Source organism: Periplaneta americana, chromosome 17 (assembly GCF_040183065.1).
Source record: "Periplaneta americana isolate PAMFEO1 chromosome 17, P.americana_PAMFEO1_priV1, whole genome shotgun sequence".
Lineage (NCBI taxonomy): Eukaryota > Metazoa > Arthropoda > Insecta > Blattodea > Blattidae > Periplaneta > Periplaneta americana.
The window spans coordinates 40,327,875-40,342,142 of NC_091133.1; the positions used below are offsets into that span (position 1 = coordinate 40,327,875).

Sequence of the window (14,268 nt, forward strand, 5' to 3'; positions counted from 1 at the left end):
CTAGTTTTGTTTAAAAAAATTGAACATCGTGATTTTAAGAAATCTAGTCTGACTCTCACAACAGTATGCGTGCGCACGAACGAGAAGTTACTAAATTTCCCATTGGTTGCAATAAAGAAATAGAATGCTGGTTATTTAATTAAATTGAATATAATCAGCACTTTACCCACAAATATTCTCTTATAAAACTGAGTTTGGGAACTGCACAAATGCTTGGTTTCTGAACATTACCTCTTGGCATACTGGCATTATATAGAGAGTTGCCTTCTAGTTGAGACTGGAATGCAGAACTGTAGAAGCCATCTCCATTCCCACTGTCAAAATACAAGTTCTCATGAAAATAAAGTGAATATTTTTTTAGTCTTTCTATACAGTATTGCAATCTACTATAACAATGAAAATGGATTAGTGTGTTCACATTTCTTGTAATTGATCACACAACATCTTATCCTGCATTTTTCACTACACTTCAAAGTGGTTAGTTTCCATATACCATAGTCTGTTCTAAAAATATATATTATCAATAATGTAGAAAGTAACAAAAATCCTGCAATTTCAATAAGTGAACTTTTCATATGTTACATATTCATCATTTCATATCACCACTTTTGTAATATTATTTATAGTTGATGATAGTTAAGTCGAATATGCTATAAAATTATCAGTTAGTGATTTTATACGAGATTCAGATAACATTTATAATGAATGATCAATACTGACCTTTTACTAAGTACAACCAAATGAATGTAGAAAAATACAGTGTACAAAAAAGCTGGCAGAACAATGAGGCACAAGGCTCTGGCCAAAAAATGCTTCACAGTGTAACTCTGAAAGGAACAAATATACTATATCACTTTTTTTCAAATATAGTATGTAACTCTTTTTTTTTTTTTTGCTATATTGATTTGGTATTTTATTGCTCATATTATTGAACATTATAACAACATCCAATTTATTGTCATTTAAATTAATGAACCACACATTTAATTCGGAACAATTTGAATAACTTGTATCATGATCAGGAAGTTGTGTCAAGTATTTGAACAAACACGTCCCAATCTCTGTGCTTCCTGTTTTCCATTTAATTCGCTCCAAATGTAACAGTATGCATTGTTTGGAGGCGAAGATTCATAGATGGTGAAATTATAAACACAGATTTTTCTGCTATAATACATAGGAGAAATGTCATTGGATGGGATCTGCAAGAAGCTTTGTAGATAAAAAGTTGCAGAAATAAAACTTTCATCGAGTATTGCTCTTTGTTTGTCATTCCGCTTGGCGAAATAACATTCTTCCTTTCTTTTCCTTTCTTCTTGGAATATGCTCTTCATAATTTTCTTTTAGGCAAAGAGAATGCGGGAAAAGGCAGAGAGAATTGTATGGTTTTGTGGACTTAAACGATATCATGTGTCATTCTCTGAGCTAATTTAAACTTGTGAAAACATATAAGTTATCTTAGCTGTTTTTACCTGATAATAAAATTATTAAAATGGACTTAGATGAAACGGCATACAGTAACTGCTCGAAAAATATAATATTTCGGACTTATTCGATTTTACTAGACTGCAGAGCAAGGAAAGACAAGTTGAGGACTATAATTAACTTATTTTACACAAAAAAGTGGACTTACTCGGTTTTACTAGTAATAGGATGATATATGATTATTAATCGACGGAACTACACAGTTTTGGCCATTTCATAGTCAATGTTGTAGTTGGGATAATTGATCCTGAAGAACTAGATAAGCCTCATCTAATTTACTGTAAAGTGCTGGCAAAGACAAACCATTCTATTATAGTCTATGCAGTTAAAGAGTTTTTGCACACTCTTCCACCATATGTTACGTCATAGACAATAGTAAGTATAAGATAAAACCAAGGGAGACTAAATTTTACCCACAAGTTCTACATTTCACATGCCTGACCCATGACCTCTATATTATTAGCTGAAAAATTAGAATTGTAAACATATTAGTCTCTGAAATAAAAACATATTAGTTTCTCCAGTAAAAACGATAATTCCAATTCCAACATTTAAAGAAATTCTACTAGAAACACCTCTTACTCCAGAGCCTATAGTATCATGGAGGACTCATTGTTGGCCTGTTTATAATATGGCACCTATCTAAAGAAAATTACAGCTGCTGCATGCATTGCGAAAACAAAGAAATAATGAATAATGAAATTGTTGCATCCCTTGTTTCCATGAAGTCAAATTTATGTGATTTACTACGAGTTAACGGCAATTTGGAAGGCACTTCTTTGTCACTGAAACAGTCTATGGTCATAAATATATCAGTATCAGTTTCAATTGAAAACTCCAGAACCAATGGGTGCAGCTTGCTCTTCAAAACAATAAACGATTCTTCAGCAAAACTCTGGTTTTGACAAAGTGAAGGTTTGTGTGTGCAATTCTTCAAGAGGGAAGGTTCATGAGCAAACTATCATGGCAATGATAAAAATCGTTGCCATGACATCACGTACTGTAGAAAGGACATTTTCAGCATAGATAGTATTGTTGATAAACAACAGAAAAATATTTGCATCAGAAAATTTGAAAATGTGACTAGTAATGTATTGTAACCAGTAAAATAGTAAGTTGACCAGTTTTCCTTTTTTTTAGTCGATTATTTAGTACTGATGGAATTGGTCATGAAAGATGGTATTTTGTAAGATGAGGCAGAGGATTCACCACGGGGTAACCTGACATTCGCCTTACAATTGGGGAAACCTTAGGAAAAAGCTGAACCAGATAATCAGTCCAAGCAGGATTCGAACCCACAACCTTGTACAGCTCCAATGAGCAGGTAAACACTAATCTACTCCTTGACTGCGCCATTTGCCCATTTTCCTCTATTAATTATTCTTCATAATAAAGGGTTCTATGTTACCGATTCTTTAAAAATCTAAAAAATCCAATTTCTAATCATCACGAATAACAAATTATTAAGTATTAGGAATATTAATACTTACAATAGGTTTGGCGAGATCTCCTAAGACATCCCACAGATCAGCCGCAGTATGAATACCAACCAGAATAACAACAAACAGACCGACAAACTTGACACTAATAGCAGAGGCAATCATCACTCCTGTAAAAACCAGCCATGCCCACCATTTGAAAGAAAATGATCTGTAACGTTAAAGATAAAAAAATATATAAGTATATCAGGTAATATATTCTTGCAATACTTTGTTAATTTTTTTTTTCAGTGCCATCTAATTTTATTGTTTTAAATGATTTTTGGCATATCAATATAAAGCTGACAGCCTGCATCTTTTCATAATAGTTTCGTAGTCAAAACATCGATGGACAACAGAATTATATTACAAAACTGTAGTCATAAGCACTTTTAAATTTGGTTTGTAACTTGATTTCTTTATAAATTAAAAGGTTTTTGATATACAAAATGCAAATGTTTAATTATCAAATTGCTTCTCTGTGTACAGTGAATGCATACAGATTTTTAAAGAAATTAATGTGGATAAAATAATTAATATAGCATAACCATTTTTCCAATGCTGCAAAAAATTTCGATGAAAACTATATATAAAAAATATGAATTTTCGATGGCTTTGTTAATATTCCTGATAAAAAAAAATATAATTCTATTTAGCAATATATTAATTTATACTTCCTTTATTAATTTTGATTTTTATCTTATATAATAAAAATCTGAAAGTTAGAATTTATAAAACAGTTATATTACCGGTTGTTCTGTATGGTTGTGAAACTTGGACTCTCACTCTGAGAGAGGAACATAGGTTAAGGGTGTTTGAGAATAAGGTGATTAGGAAAATATTTGGGGCTAAGCAGGATGAAGTTACAGGAGAATGGAGAAAGTTACACAACGCAGAACTGCACGCATTGTATTCTTCACCTGACATAATTAGGAACTTAAAATCCAGACGTTTGAGATGGGCAGGGCATGTAGCACGTATGGGCGAATCCAGAAATGCATATAGAGTGTTAGTTGGGAGACCGGAGGGAAAAAGACCTTTAGGGAGGCCGAGACGTAGATGGGAGGATAATATTAAAATGGATTTGAGGGAGGTGGGGTATGATGATAGAGACTGGATTAATCTTGCACAGGATAGGGACCGATGGTGGGCTTATGTGAGGGCGGCAATGAACCTTCGGGTTCCTTAAAAGCCATTTGTAAGTAAGTAAGTAAGTAAGTATAATAATATCAAATAGCACATACAAAAAATTGGACACTCTAAACAAGATATCTAGTTCAATTTATATCAGTGATGTCACAAAGGCTTGTGTTTTAAATAAGATCTGCATTCGTTTATTGTAAATGCAGCAAGTATAAACATATTTTTAATTTCAAAACTTTTGCCTGCTGTTTCAGTTAATTCTATTACATTAAAATTCACATAATTTAATTTATTTTAAAGGTGCTCCAGACAGTAATACAGAGACTAGTAATCAGAACCATTTGAAATAGGAACTTAAGTTTGGATTGAATAGCAGCAAAAAAGTGGATAACTGAGTGACGATAGATGAAAATACTACTGGTATATCAAATTTCAATAGCTTCAAGTACTACCATGGAGGAGGGTAACAGGGCAGGAATGAACTTGAGGAAAAAAGCTACATTCAAATGTAAACTCTATTGCCAACAAAAATTACAAAAATGCATGCTGTAAAAATGGCACTTAAGATTTGTCCAAGACTGTATGCATGAAATGGATCATTATTTACCTATCTCTGCAAGAATGGAACTTGATCATTCCCAATACAGAGCCCATCACAAAGAACAGAAGAATGGGATCCAGCAATATGTATCTTGTTAGCGTCAGAATACCCACATCTAAAATGTTCAAAAAGCAAAATAAAAAATAAAATATGTCACAGTAACCAAAATAACAGCAACATGTGTACAATTTACAAATTAAATGGATTGCATAGTCATTTGTCTTCACTACTACTACAAAACTTATTTTATCAAATGGTAGTTTAGTCAACATAGTTAAATGTATTGTTGCATGTAAAACCTCGTGAATATGTGAATTTATTGTTTCTCCTCTTTCCCCCCCCCCTCTCTTCTCAACTCTTCCCCATCGCATTATTCAGATGTATATCACTATAGATGTCTGAGATGTAGACTTTAGAGCTGATAGAAGAAACCTAGGAAGTTCGAATTATATCATGGTATAAGAATGAAATGGAAATTATTCCCCATTGCAACATTTCGTAATTCATTTCAATTTTTGACCCTTGGGCCGAAAATATTCCATAGCACTAGCACAACAGGTGATGAAGTCACCCCAGCATGTTTTCTCTTTGTAGTAGTTACAATACCATGCCCATCTCTCTTTCTTTCACTACCGAAAATCTAGCACTATGCATGTGAAATGGCCAGAGTTTTACTTCGATTTGTCGAACTATACTGTATTACATGTGATTTTAGGGCGAATTACCTTTAGCCAAACTCAGTGAGTTCTCAAACAATTCTTCAGTTTTGAAAAAGCATGGTAATTACTGCGTCAATTCAAAATTCAAAATATTGTGCCCCAAGATGTCTCATTTCAATCAACAAAGCAGTGTATATGTTAAAATAGTGAAGATTAAACACACGAGTAAGAAATATTAATGTATGGGTTGAATTCTGAAGTCCTGGACAACTTTGAATGCAATGTATGTTGAGCTGGCTGTAATTATTCATCTTCAACGTCTTTGAAATGAAAGAAAATGCATCTTAGAAAGAAATATATTCCTTTAATAACTGAAATAATTACGACAATGTTACAACTTAGACTGAAAACTTGTTTCAGTTTCATATGTAAAACGATGAAAGAGTAATGGGATGGAGAAAAACTCCCTCCGGCACCGGGATTTGAACCCGGGTTTTCAGCTCTACGTGCTGATGCTTTATCCACTAAGCCACACCGGATATCCACGCCGGCGCCAGACAGAATCGTTTCAGATTAAGTTCCAACTCTTGGGTTCCCTCTAGTGGCCACCCTCTGCACTACGTCATAGATGTCTGTGAACGTAGGACTGAAGTCCACACATGTGCTGAGGTGCACTCGTTATGAGTGACTAGTTGGCCGGGATCCGACGGAATAAGCGCCGTCTTAAATCACGAAGTGATTTACGCATATCATATATATTATTTTAATGTACCGAAGTACATATGGTATTTCCATGCAGATATTCTGCGTCATCATACGATGAAAGAGTAATGGAACGGAGAAAAACTCCCTCCGGCGCCGGGATTTAAACCCGGGTTTTCAGCTCTATGTGCTGATGCTTTATCCACTAAGCCACACCGCATACCCACCCCGGCACCGGACAAAATCGTCTCAGATTAAGTTCCAACTCTTGTGTTCCCTCCCGGCGCCGAGGTGGGTATCCGGTGTGGCTTAGTGGATAAAGCATCAAGCACGTAGAGCTGAAAACCCGGGTTCAAATCCCGGCACCAGAGGGAGTTTTTCTCTGTTCCCTTACTCTTTCATCGTATGATGACGCAGAATATCTGCATGGAAATACCATATGTACTTCGGTACATTAAAATAATATATATGATATGCGTAAATCACTTTGTGATTTAAGGCGGCGCTTATTCCGTCAGATCCCGACCAACTAGTCACTCATAACGAGTGCACCTCAGCACATGTGTGGACTTCAGTCCTACGTTTATAGACATCTATGACATAGTGCAGAGGACGGCACTAGAGGGAACCCAAGAGTTGGAACTTAATCTGAGACGATTCTGTCTGGCGCCGGGGTGGGTATCCGGTGTGGCTTAGTGGATAAAGCATCAGCACGTAGAGCTGAAAACCCGGGTTTAAATCCCGGCGCCAGAGGGAGTTTTTCTCCGTTCCATTACTCTTTCATCGTATGATGACGCAGAATATCTGCATGGAAATACCATATGTACTTCGGTACATTAAAATAATATATATGATATGCGTAAATCACTTCGTGATTTAAGACGGCGCTTATTCCGTCGGATCCTGGCCAACTAGTCACTCATAATGAGTGCACCTCAGCACATGTGTGGACTTCAGTCCTATGTTCATAGACATCTATGACGTAGTGCAGAGGGCGGCCACTAGAGGGAACCCAGGAGTTGGAACTTAATCTGAGACGATTCTGTCCGGTGCCGGGGTGGGTATCCGGTGTGGCTTAGTGGATAAAGCATCAGCACATAGAGCTGAAAACCCGGGTTCAAATCCCGGTGCCGGAGGGAGTTTTTCTCCATTCCATTACTCTTTCATCGTATGATGACGCAGAATATCTGCATGGAAATACCATATGTACTTCGGTACATTAAAATAATATATATTCATATGTAAAGTTAGACCTATAATATATAGAGCATTTTGGTACACTTCTCAGTTATAGTTAAGAATAATATTTTAGTGGCTTTAAAGCATCCTTTAAACATAAGACCAAACTAACATTACAAAAAAGACACATTTTGTTTCTCTTCATTCTATCTCACATTCTTTGAAGAAATTGAAGAATAAAACCTGTGAATTATAATCAGGCCCTTCAAATAAAATATGGCAGTATGAACACCTTGTTATTAATTTCATATTATGAAGGTTCAACATATCTTCCTTAGGTTTCAAGCGTCTTTAGATAGATTTCAAAAGTTGAAAATGTGTAATTGACATTTCTTTTGCGAGTCTTATGGGTTTGTGTACTTCAATAAAAAATAATTAGTACATAAGAAGGTATAGTGGAATCGAATGCCACTAACTTAGCTACAATTTTATGGCATTTGATCGATCAATGTCACAATCTCAAAAAGAACTATTGTATTGGGTGCAAATAACTGCTCGATAACTGTGGGTGATATCCTCTACTATTTAAGCATAAGCAAGGATGAACCATTTTCAGCCAGTGCCTTCTACTGTTTACACATAGAAAGGCCAGTATACTATAATATAAACTATAACAAATGCTATTGATTCGATTACTGAAAACTGCCGAATTGTTTGATAATTTGAAAACAACTGAATACTATTAAATGAATAAAATTATTTTATAGTTATGTCTTACTATTAAAAAAGTCCAAATTAGTCAATACTGGTAGTGCCTAATACTAATATCCACTTTGCTATTTGATATCCCAGCATGCACAACAAAGGTTTAGCTTGACAATTGTCCATTATGCTTCTGTGCATTGTTTCTCACTGTACCTGCAGACACGATGTGAAAATTTCTTACAATCACAACTCCACAAAAGTTCTGTAGATTTTTTAAAATTCAGCTAACAATAAAAACCTTTCATGACGACACCAGTCCCCCACCCTAAATTTCCTATTTTGTACGAATTTCCTGCAAGTAATGTTAATGTTAATCAGGTAATTACCCCATACACATACTTATATGCACATGTACCAAAAGCAAGCTTATTAATAAAAGTTACATACATGAATAAGTCAGTGAACTGTGATTGCTCATTCATTATTTTAATACATCCTTACAGATTTTAATGAATTGTCTGTCAATCTAAGGTACCATAAAAATAAAATTTTGCCACCTACCACACAAGATAAACGATGCTGAAAAGGTAGCTGCTGGTAGGGAATGTGTCATCTCCCACACAATAATGAAAGAAAATGGAACGATACAGGCTCCCAGTAAGGTACAAAACTGCAATGCAGAAAATAAATTTATGCATATTAACGTATAAGTTTAAAATTTTAAAGTTCCTAAACACATCTTCCACATATGTTACGTCATAGACAGTAGTAAGTATAAGACAAAAAAAAAAAAACAAGGGAGACTAAAGCACATTTTTACACACAAGTTCTACACGTCACATGCCTGGCCCATGACCTCTATATATTAACAGAAAAAATTAGAAATAATTTTTCACATGTAAAATATTAGTCTCTGAAATAAAAACATATTAGTTTCTGCAGTAGAAACGATAATTCGAATTCTAACATTTAAAGAAATTTTACTAGAAAAACCTCTTACTCCAGAGCCTATAGTATCTCGGAGGACTCATTGTTGGTAGGGTTACCATGAGAAAAAATTCTATAGGAGGACATGGAATCTAAAATAAGAGGACATTGCTGAAAAAAGGAGGACTTTTTAAAAATGGGTATGAACAAAATTAAAGATAAAAACAATGGCTCACCTTAGCTAGTTTTCTCACTAGTTGCTGGATCAGTATTACATCTGTACCCTACTTATCGGTGGAGCCCACTTTGTGCACAAGAGCCTGAAGAGACAAACTTCTATCTTGTAACAAATAACTATGGAATTGTTCACAGGACATGTCCTTGAAATTATATTTCACTATGATGATACCTCTGACTGTCTCCATTAGCATGCGATTTCGTTCTTTTGTCCATTGAGCAGATATTAGGGAAAATACTATCTCAACACTTCCATTGTGACTCGAGATAAATAAATAGAATTGACATATTTTTAAAAGTTCTGAGGAAGTTTCAGTGCTTGCAGAACTATTGGAAATGAATAATTTGCATCATTGTTTATCTAAACTTAAATCTTTGTCAAAATTAACTTGATTGGCATATCTTCGTACATTGCAGAATAAAATTGATAAAATAGCTTAGAATCATGAATAGTGACATTTTTAGAGTGTAAGAATTCAATGTATGTCAATAGGTCATCATATTTTATGTTTTTTATGTGCTCCAGCTTCGATCATTGAAAGAAGTTAAATTCTTTCATAGATTTTCACTATTTGTTTAGATATTCTATGCATAATATCGCACGTTGTTCAATATTCATATTAATTCTAGTTGAAATGAGAAATGCCAAACATTTCAAATTTATTTAAAATGCCTGCCGCACAGGATAAAATGATTAAAAAAGAGGACATGCTGCTATACTGAAATGCTTCAATGTAGAGTGATTTGAAACAGTGATCTTTAATTACATCCTCCCTTCAAATATATGCTACGAGTATAAAAATATTATACTGACTTTGTGTCTTCTGTAAAGACTACTCTCAATTCTATTGTCATTTTTATTTTATAATTTATACTACTTTTTAACATACCATTCTCATTCCCACATAATTTACATCTTCATATTTGTCACCAGGCTTCTCAAATGCAAATCTTCCATCATAACCGGTCAGGTATCCAGACAGCGCTATTAACATCTGGAAAATTGTAATTAATTATAATTACATGAATAATAACATAAAAATAATAATTTCATAAGCGTCTATTCTATTATTAAAATCACAATAATTAAAGATTAGATTTCAAACAAATGAAATGACGTTTCTTCAAAGTGTAACAAAATCAGATTATAAGTAAAATGAATCACTCAGAAAAGAATTAAATATCTTTGAGCTAAATGAAAAACTGATTGATTATAGAAAAAATTGGATATCCTCTATAAATTGATAAGTTGAATGGAACCTACTAGAATTTTTTAATTACAGACCAGTCAGTAAAGAATGTATAGAACGAACTATGAAACATTGGGTCAACCAGATGTAGACGCTTTAGATGGAAACATCTGAGGTTTGATGGACGACAAAATAATGACAGAATATGATGATTTTATTTTTATTTAACTTTTCACATACTTCTTTCATATACAGTCATTAACGTATTTTATTTGGCTCTCATTTCAAAGTATCAACATGTAAATAAGGAATGAATTTTAAGTAAAGCTTAACAATAACTTGATTATGGTTGATATTAAAACCTTATACCAGTGCTATGAAGTCAATTATTCATTCTGAACCTGAATGTCCAACTTATGATATTTTCCATTTATTTTGAACTGGAGTTAGACTGAAAGTACAATTTGCATTTATATGAGGGCCAGTCAAATGAAAACAGGTCACCATACGTATATCTCATGGCAGGCAAGTTCGTACCACTGGAATTTGATTGCTGAACTAACATCTGGTAGCAACTCGCGAAAGCACTCTGCTTACACACTAGTTGTTCGTTTATTGTGCTGGAATTGAGGTTAGAGATATGTATGTTCGTCCAACATCACTAATGGAGGCAAGTAAACAAGAAAAGCGAGGTGTAGTGCGATTTTTGACTGTTGAAGGAGTAGGAGAACGAGAAATCCATCGTCGCATGTCAGCTGTTTACAGCGAACACAGCATGTCATGTTCATATGTACTGGAATGGCACAAGAGATTCCAAGAGGGGAGCATGTCATTGCAAGACGGTGCTCGCACAGGACAGGCTCATCATGCCATCACTCCTGCTGTTATTGCTGAGGTTGAGGATCTTATATAAGGAAATCGACGGATCACTGTGGAAGAACTTCGTCGTTTGATGGGAATAAGTCACGGTTCCGTACACATCATTGCAACAAAGCACCTTCATTACCGAAAAATTTGCGTGCAATGGGTTTCACATCAGTTGATGGAGGAACAAAAACAAACAGAATGGCTGCTTCACTGGGTCACTTATAACGATACCACGAGGAAGAGTATGCATTCCTGTCCCATATTGTCACTGGGGATAAATCGTGGTATCACCATTTTGAACGGAAGAGCAAATGGTAGAGCCAACAATGGAAACACCTAGAATTTTTAAATTACAGACCAGTCGGTAAAGAATATCCACAACCGACTTCAAAGGCCATTAAGAGCTGCCATCTAGCGGCTATTTTTTCCTATTCATATTACATATTTGATCATTGAATAAGCACGCAGTATAACCAGCCATTGGATGTGTTCGAGGAGGCAATGTTTCCATGCCATCTATGTGTCAGGTCACGAACTTTTCAAACGCACCTTGTATATAATATCAAGTATTGTACCGGTAATGCTTGATATGGTTTACGTTCAAGTTAGAAGTCAGAAAGTTTTATTTTTATGTTTGGGATAATTTTACCTTCCTTCTTAGTATCTCTACGTGTAGGCATACCATTACAAAAAGAGCTTGAAGATATTTTACTCAAATCGTAGTGACATTAAAATGGTAAACAAATTTAGGTTTATATCCCAATCGAACTTCTAATTCCGAAAATAATCTTACCTTGCCTAGTGGAGGATGAACATCAAAGAAAAATGTTCGATTGATATACCAGCTTCCCATCTTTCCAAAATGCGTCTCGTCCCAGCTGGAAATTGTTAAAAAAAAGTGTTAATTATTTAATATGACACATATATTCACTTACAAATGAGCCTATTCGCGCACACATAAATGTACTGTATATTACAGAAAAATACTAATATATGTAAATATTATATATATATATATAGAGAGAGAGAGAGAGAGAGAGAGAGAGAGAGATAGAGAGAGAGAGCGTTAGTTCCTATTCAGACCAGTTCCACTCCAACTTATAACTAACAAAATCAAGAATGTATCCAAGAATGAAAAATAACAAAATTAGTTGTCAGGCGGAGAGCGGTCATACGCCAGGTAAGGACAGGTCCACCCCTTACCTCTTAGCTCCCTTGGGACGGGTGCTCTGCACTACCATCATTAAACCAACGGAATATTACAACCTGGGACTGATCTGCATAGGAACTCCGAATATACAGTAGCGTGCAAATTAATCCGAACAACGTAATTACTTATGCAAAAACACTCAAACGGAATAAAAAAAAGGATCTAAGACATACCTCAGTAATCTATGTGGCCTCCCTTGTTCCTAATAACAGCTCTGAGACGATTGGCATGGATTCCACTAATTTCCCACAAATATTCTTCATTTCGTCATCGCGAAACCATACACCAGTGAGGACAGAAATCATCTTCTCCTTTGTAGAACAATCCATTTTTTGCATTCTTCTTTTGCAAATTGACCACAAGTTCTCAATGGGGTTGATGTCGGGTGAGTTGCCTGACCAGGGAAGTACCTGAATATTCTTCTTGATGAAGAATTCTGTAGTTTTTCGAGACGTATGGCATGGTGCCAGGTCTTGTTGGAACACACCTCTGCCATCCGGAAATGATTTTTGCAGCTGGGGTACGATTCTGGTTTCCAATAAGTGAATATATTTGTCAGAATTCATCATTCCCTTGATAGGTATTATGCTCCAGGCCCTTCATGTGTAAAACAACTCCAAAACATTACTTTAGGAGGGGTATTTGGGTGCTTGTTGGAGATGAGCTGCTGTTACTATTTCGGATCCTTTCTGTAAGTAAGAAACACAGTGGCCGTGGACCTCGAAATGAGACTCATCGGAAAAAAGTACATTCTTTCAGTCATTCACTGTCCAGTGTTGATGTAATTTTGCCCACATTAAGCATTTTTTGCACATAACAGGGGTTAACAGTTGCTTCTTAATAGGCTTATGAGCCCTTCGTCCAGCTTCCAAAAGCCTACGCCGTACTGTTGTGACGTGAATATTCGCCCCAGTGGTAGCCATTAACTCGCGGGTTAAGTCGACAGCAGTTAGTCTAGGATTTAATTTACTTTTCCTGACAATTAAATGATCATCTGCAGGTGAAGTCTTCCTTTTCCGGCCACAGTTTCCTTTTTTCTGGGGTGTGATGGATCCAGTCTCCCTGTATCGTTTTATGATCGAATTAACAGTAGCCAAACTGATGTGACATTCTGAAGCAATTTGCCTCTGTGTCATAGAAGAATGCTCTGCTAATGTTATAATTTTAGACCGTTTTCGTGGAGTTGTATCCATTTGTGAAGACGATAGAATGTACACAGGATTGCTGTATTAAGTCTTCAACACAACTGAAATGCTTATAAGTACAAAACGACAGGCAAAATGTCACATATTATAAAAAAAAAAATAATAACGACAGACCTTCAACAATGGAATTACACGTACTACAGATGTCAATTAAAGCGGTATGAGCAGCTGTGAGGCCAACAATGACAGAAAATGTAAAAATATGTCGTGTTCGGATTAATTTGCACGCTACTGTATATAAATTTTTTTCTTTCAAATTTTTTAAGTACAATAGTCCACAAATTTTAGGTACCTAACCATAAAGACCCTGAATTCCAGAAAACAGATATATAGAGTCTGAAAGTGTCAATAATGAAATGGATAGAAGGATCAAGAATGGACTATAAACACATACAAGAGTGCTCCAAGAGAGTTCCAATTTAAATCAAAGAACCTAAGATGTCTCTATTGGGAGACAAGAAGAATAATGGATTAAATGCTCCCAAATTCAGCCACTAGAGAACAACAAAAATAAAAATATTAATTTCCAGAAAAGAATTTTGGAAACATATCAAAATTAAATTATTTCACACTTACAATAAAAGAAACTGTTATGGACAATGGTAACTTTCTATTATCCAAAAATAGGTTTGATTAAATATGGAGGAAAATTATTGCCCATAGATAAAAAAAAGTGTTAAATA

General features: G+C 35.1%; 1 protein-coding gene across 2 annotated transcripts in view; it reads right to left on the reverse strand.

The window, feature by feature from the left end:
- Positions 1 to 14,268, reverse strand: part of tw (Protein O-mannosyl-transferase 2) — a 42,345-nt gene that overhangs the window by 22,663 nt on the left and 5,414 nt on the right. For both annotated transcript variants that reach the window (XM_069816783.1, XM_069816782.1), the window contains exons 3-9: positions 11,964 to 12,048; positions 10,004 to 10,108; positions 8,511 to 8,619; positions 4,711 to 4,819; positions 2,973 to 3,132; positions 721 to 827; positions 232 to 314 (exon numbers count right to left, since the gene is read on the reverse strand). In XM_069816783.1, the coding sequence (XP_069672884.1) occupies positions 232 to 314; positions 721 to 827; positions 2,973 to 3,132; positions 4,711 to 4,819; positions 8,511 to 8,619; positions 10,004 to 10,108; positions 11,964 to 12,048 (758 nt within the window). The remainder of the gene's footprint in view (positions 1 to 231; positions 315 to 720; positions 828 to 2,972; positions 3,133 to 4,710; positions 4,820 to 8,510; positions 8,620 to 10,003; positions 10,109 to 11,963; positions 12,049 to 14,268) is intronic.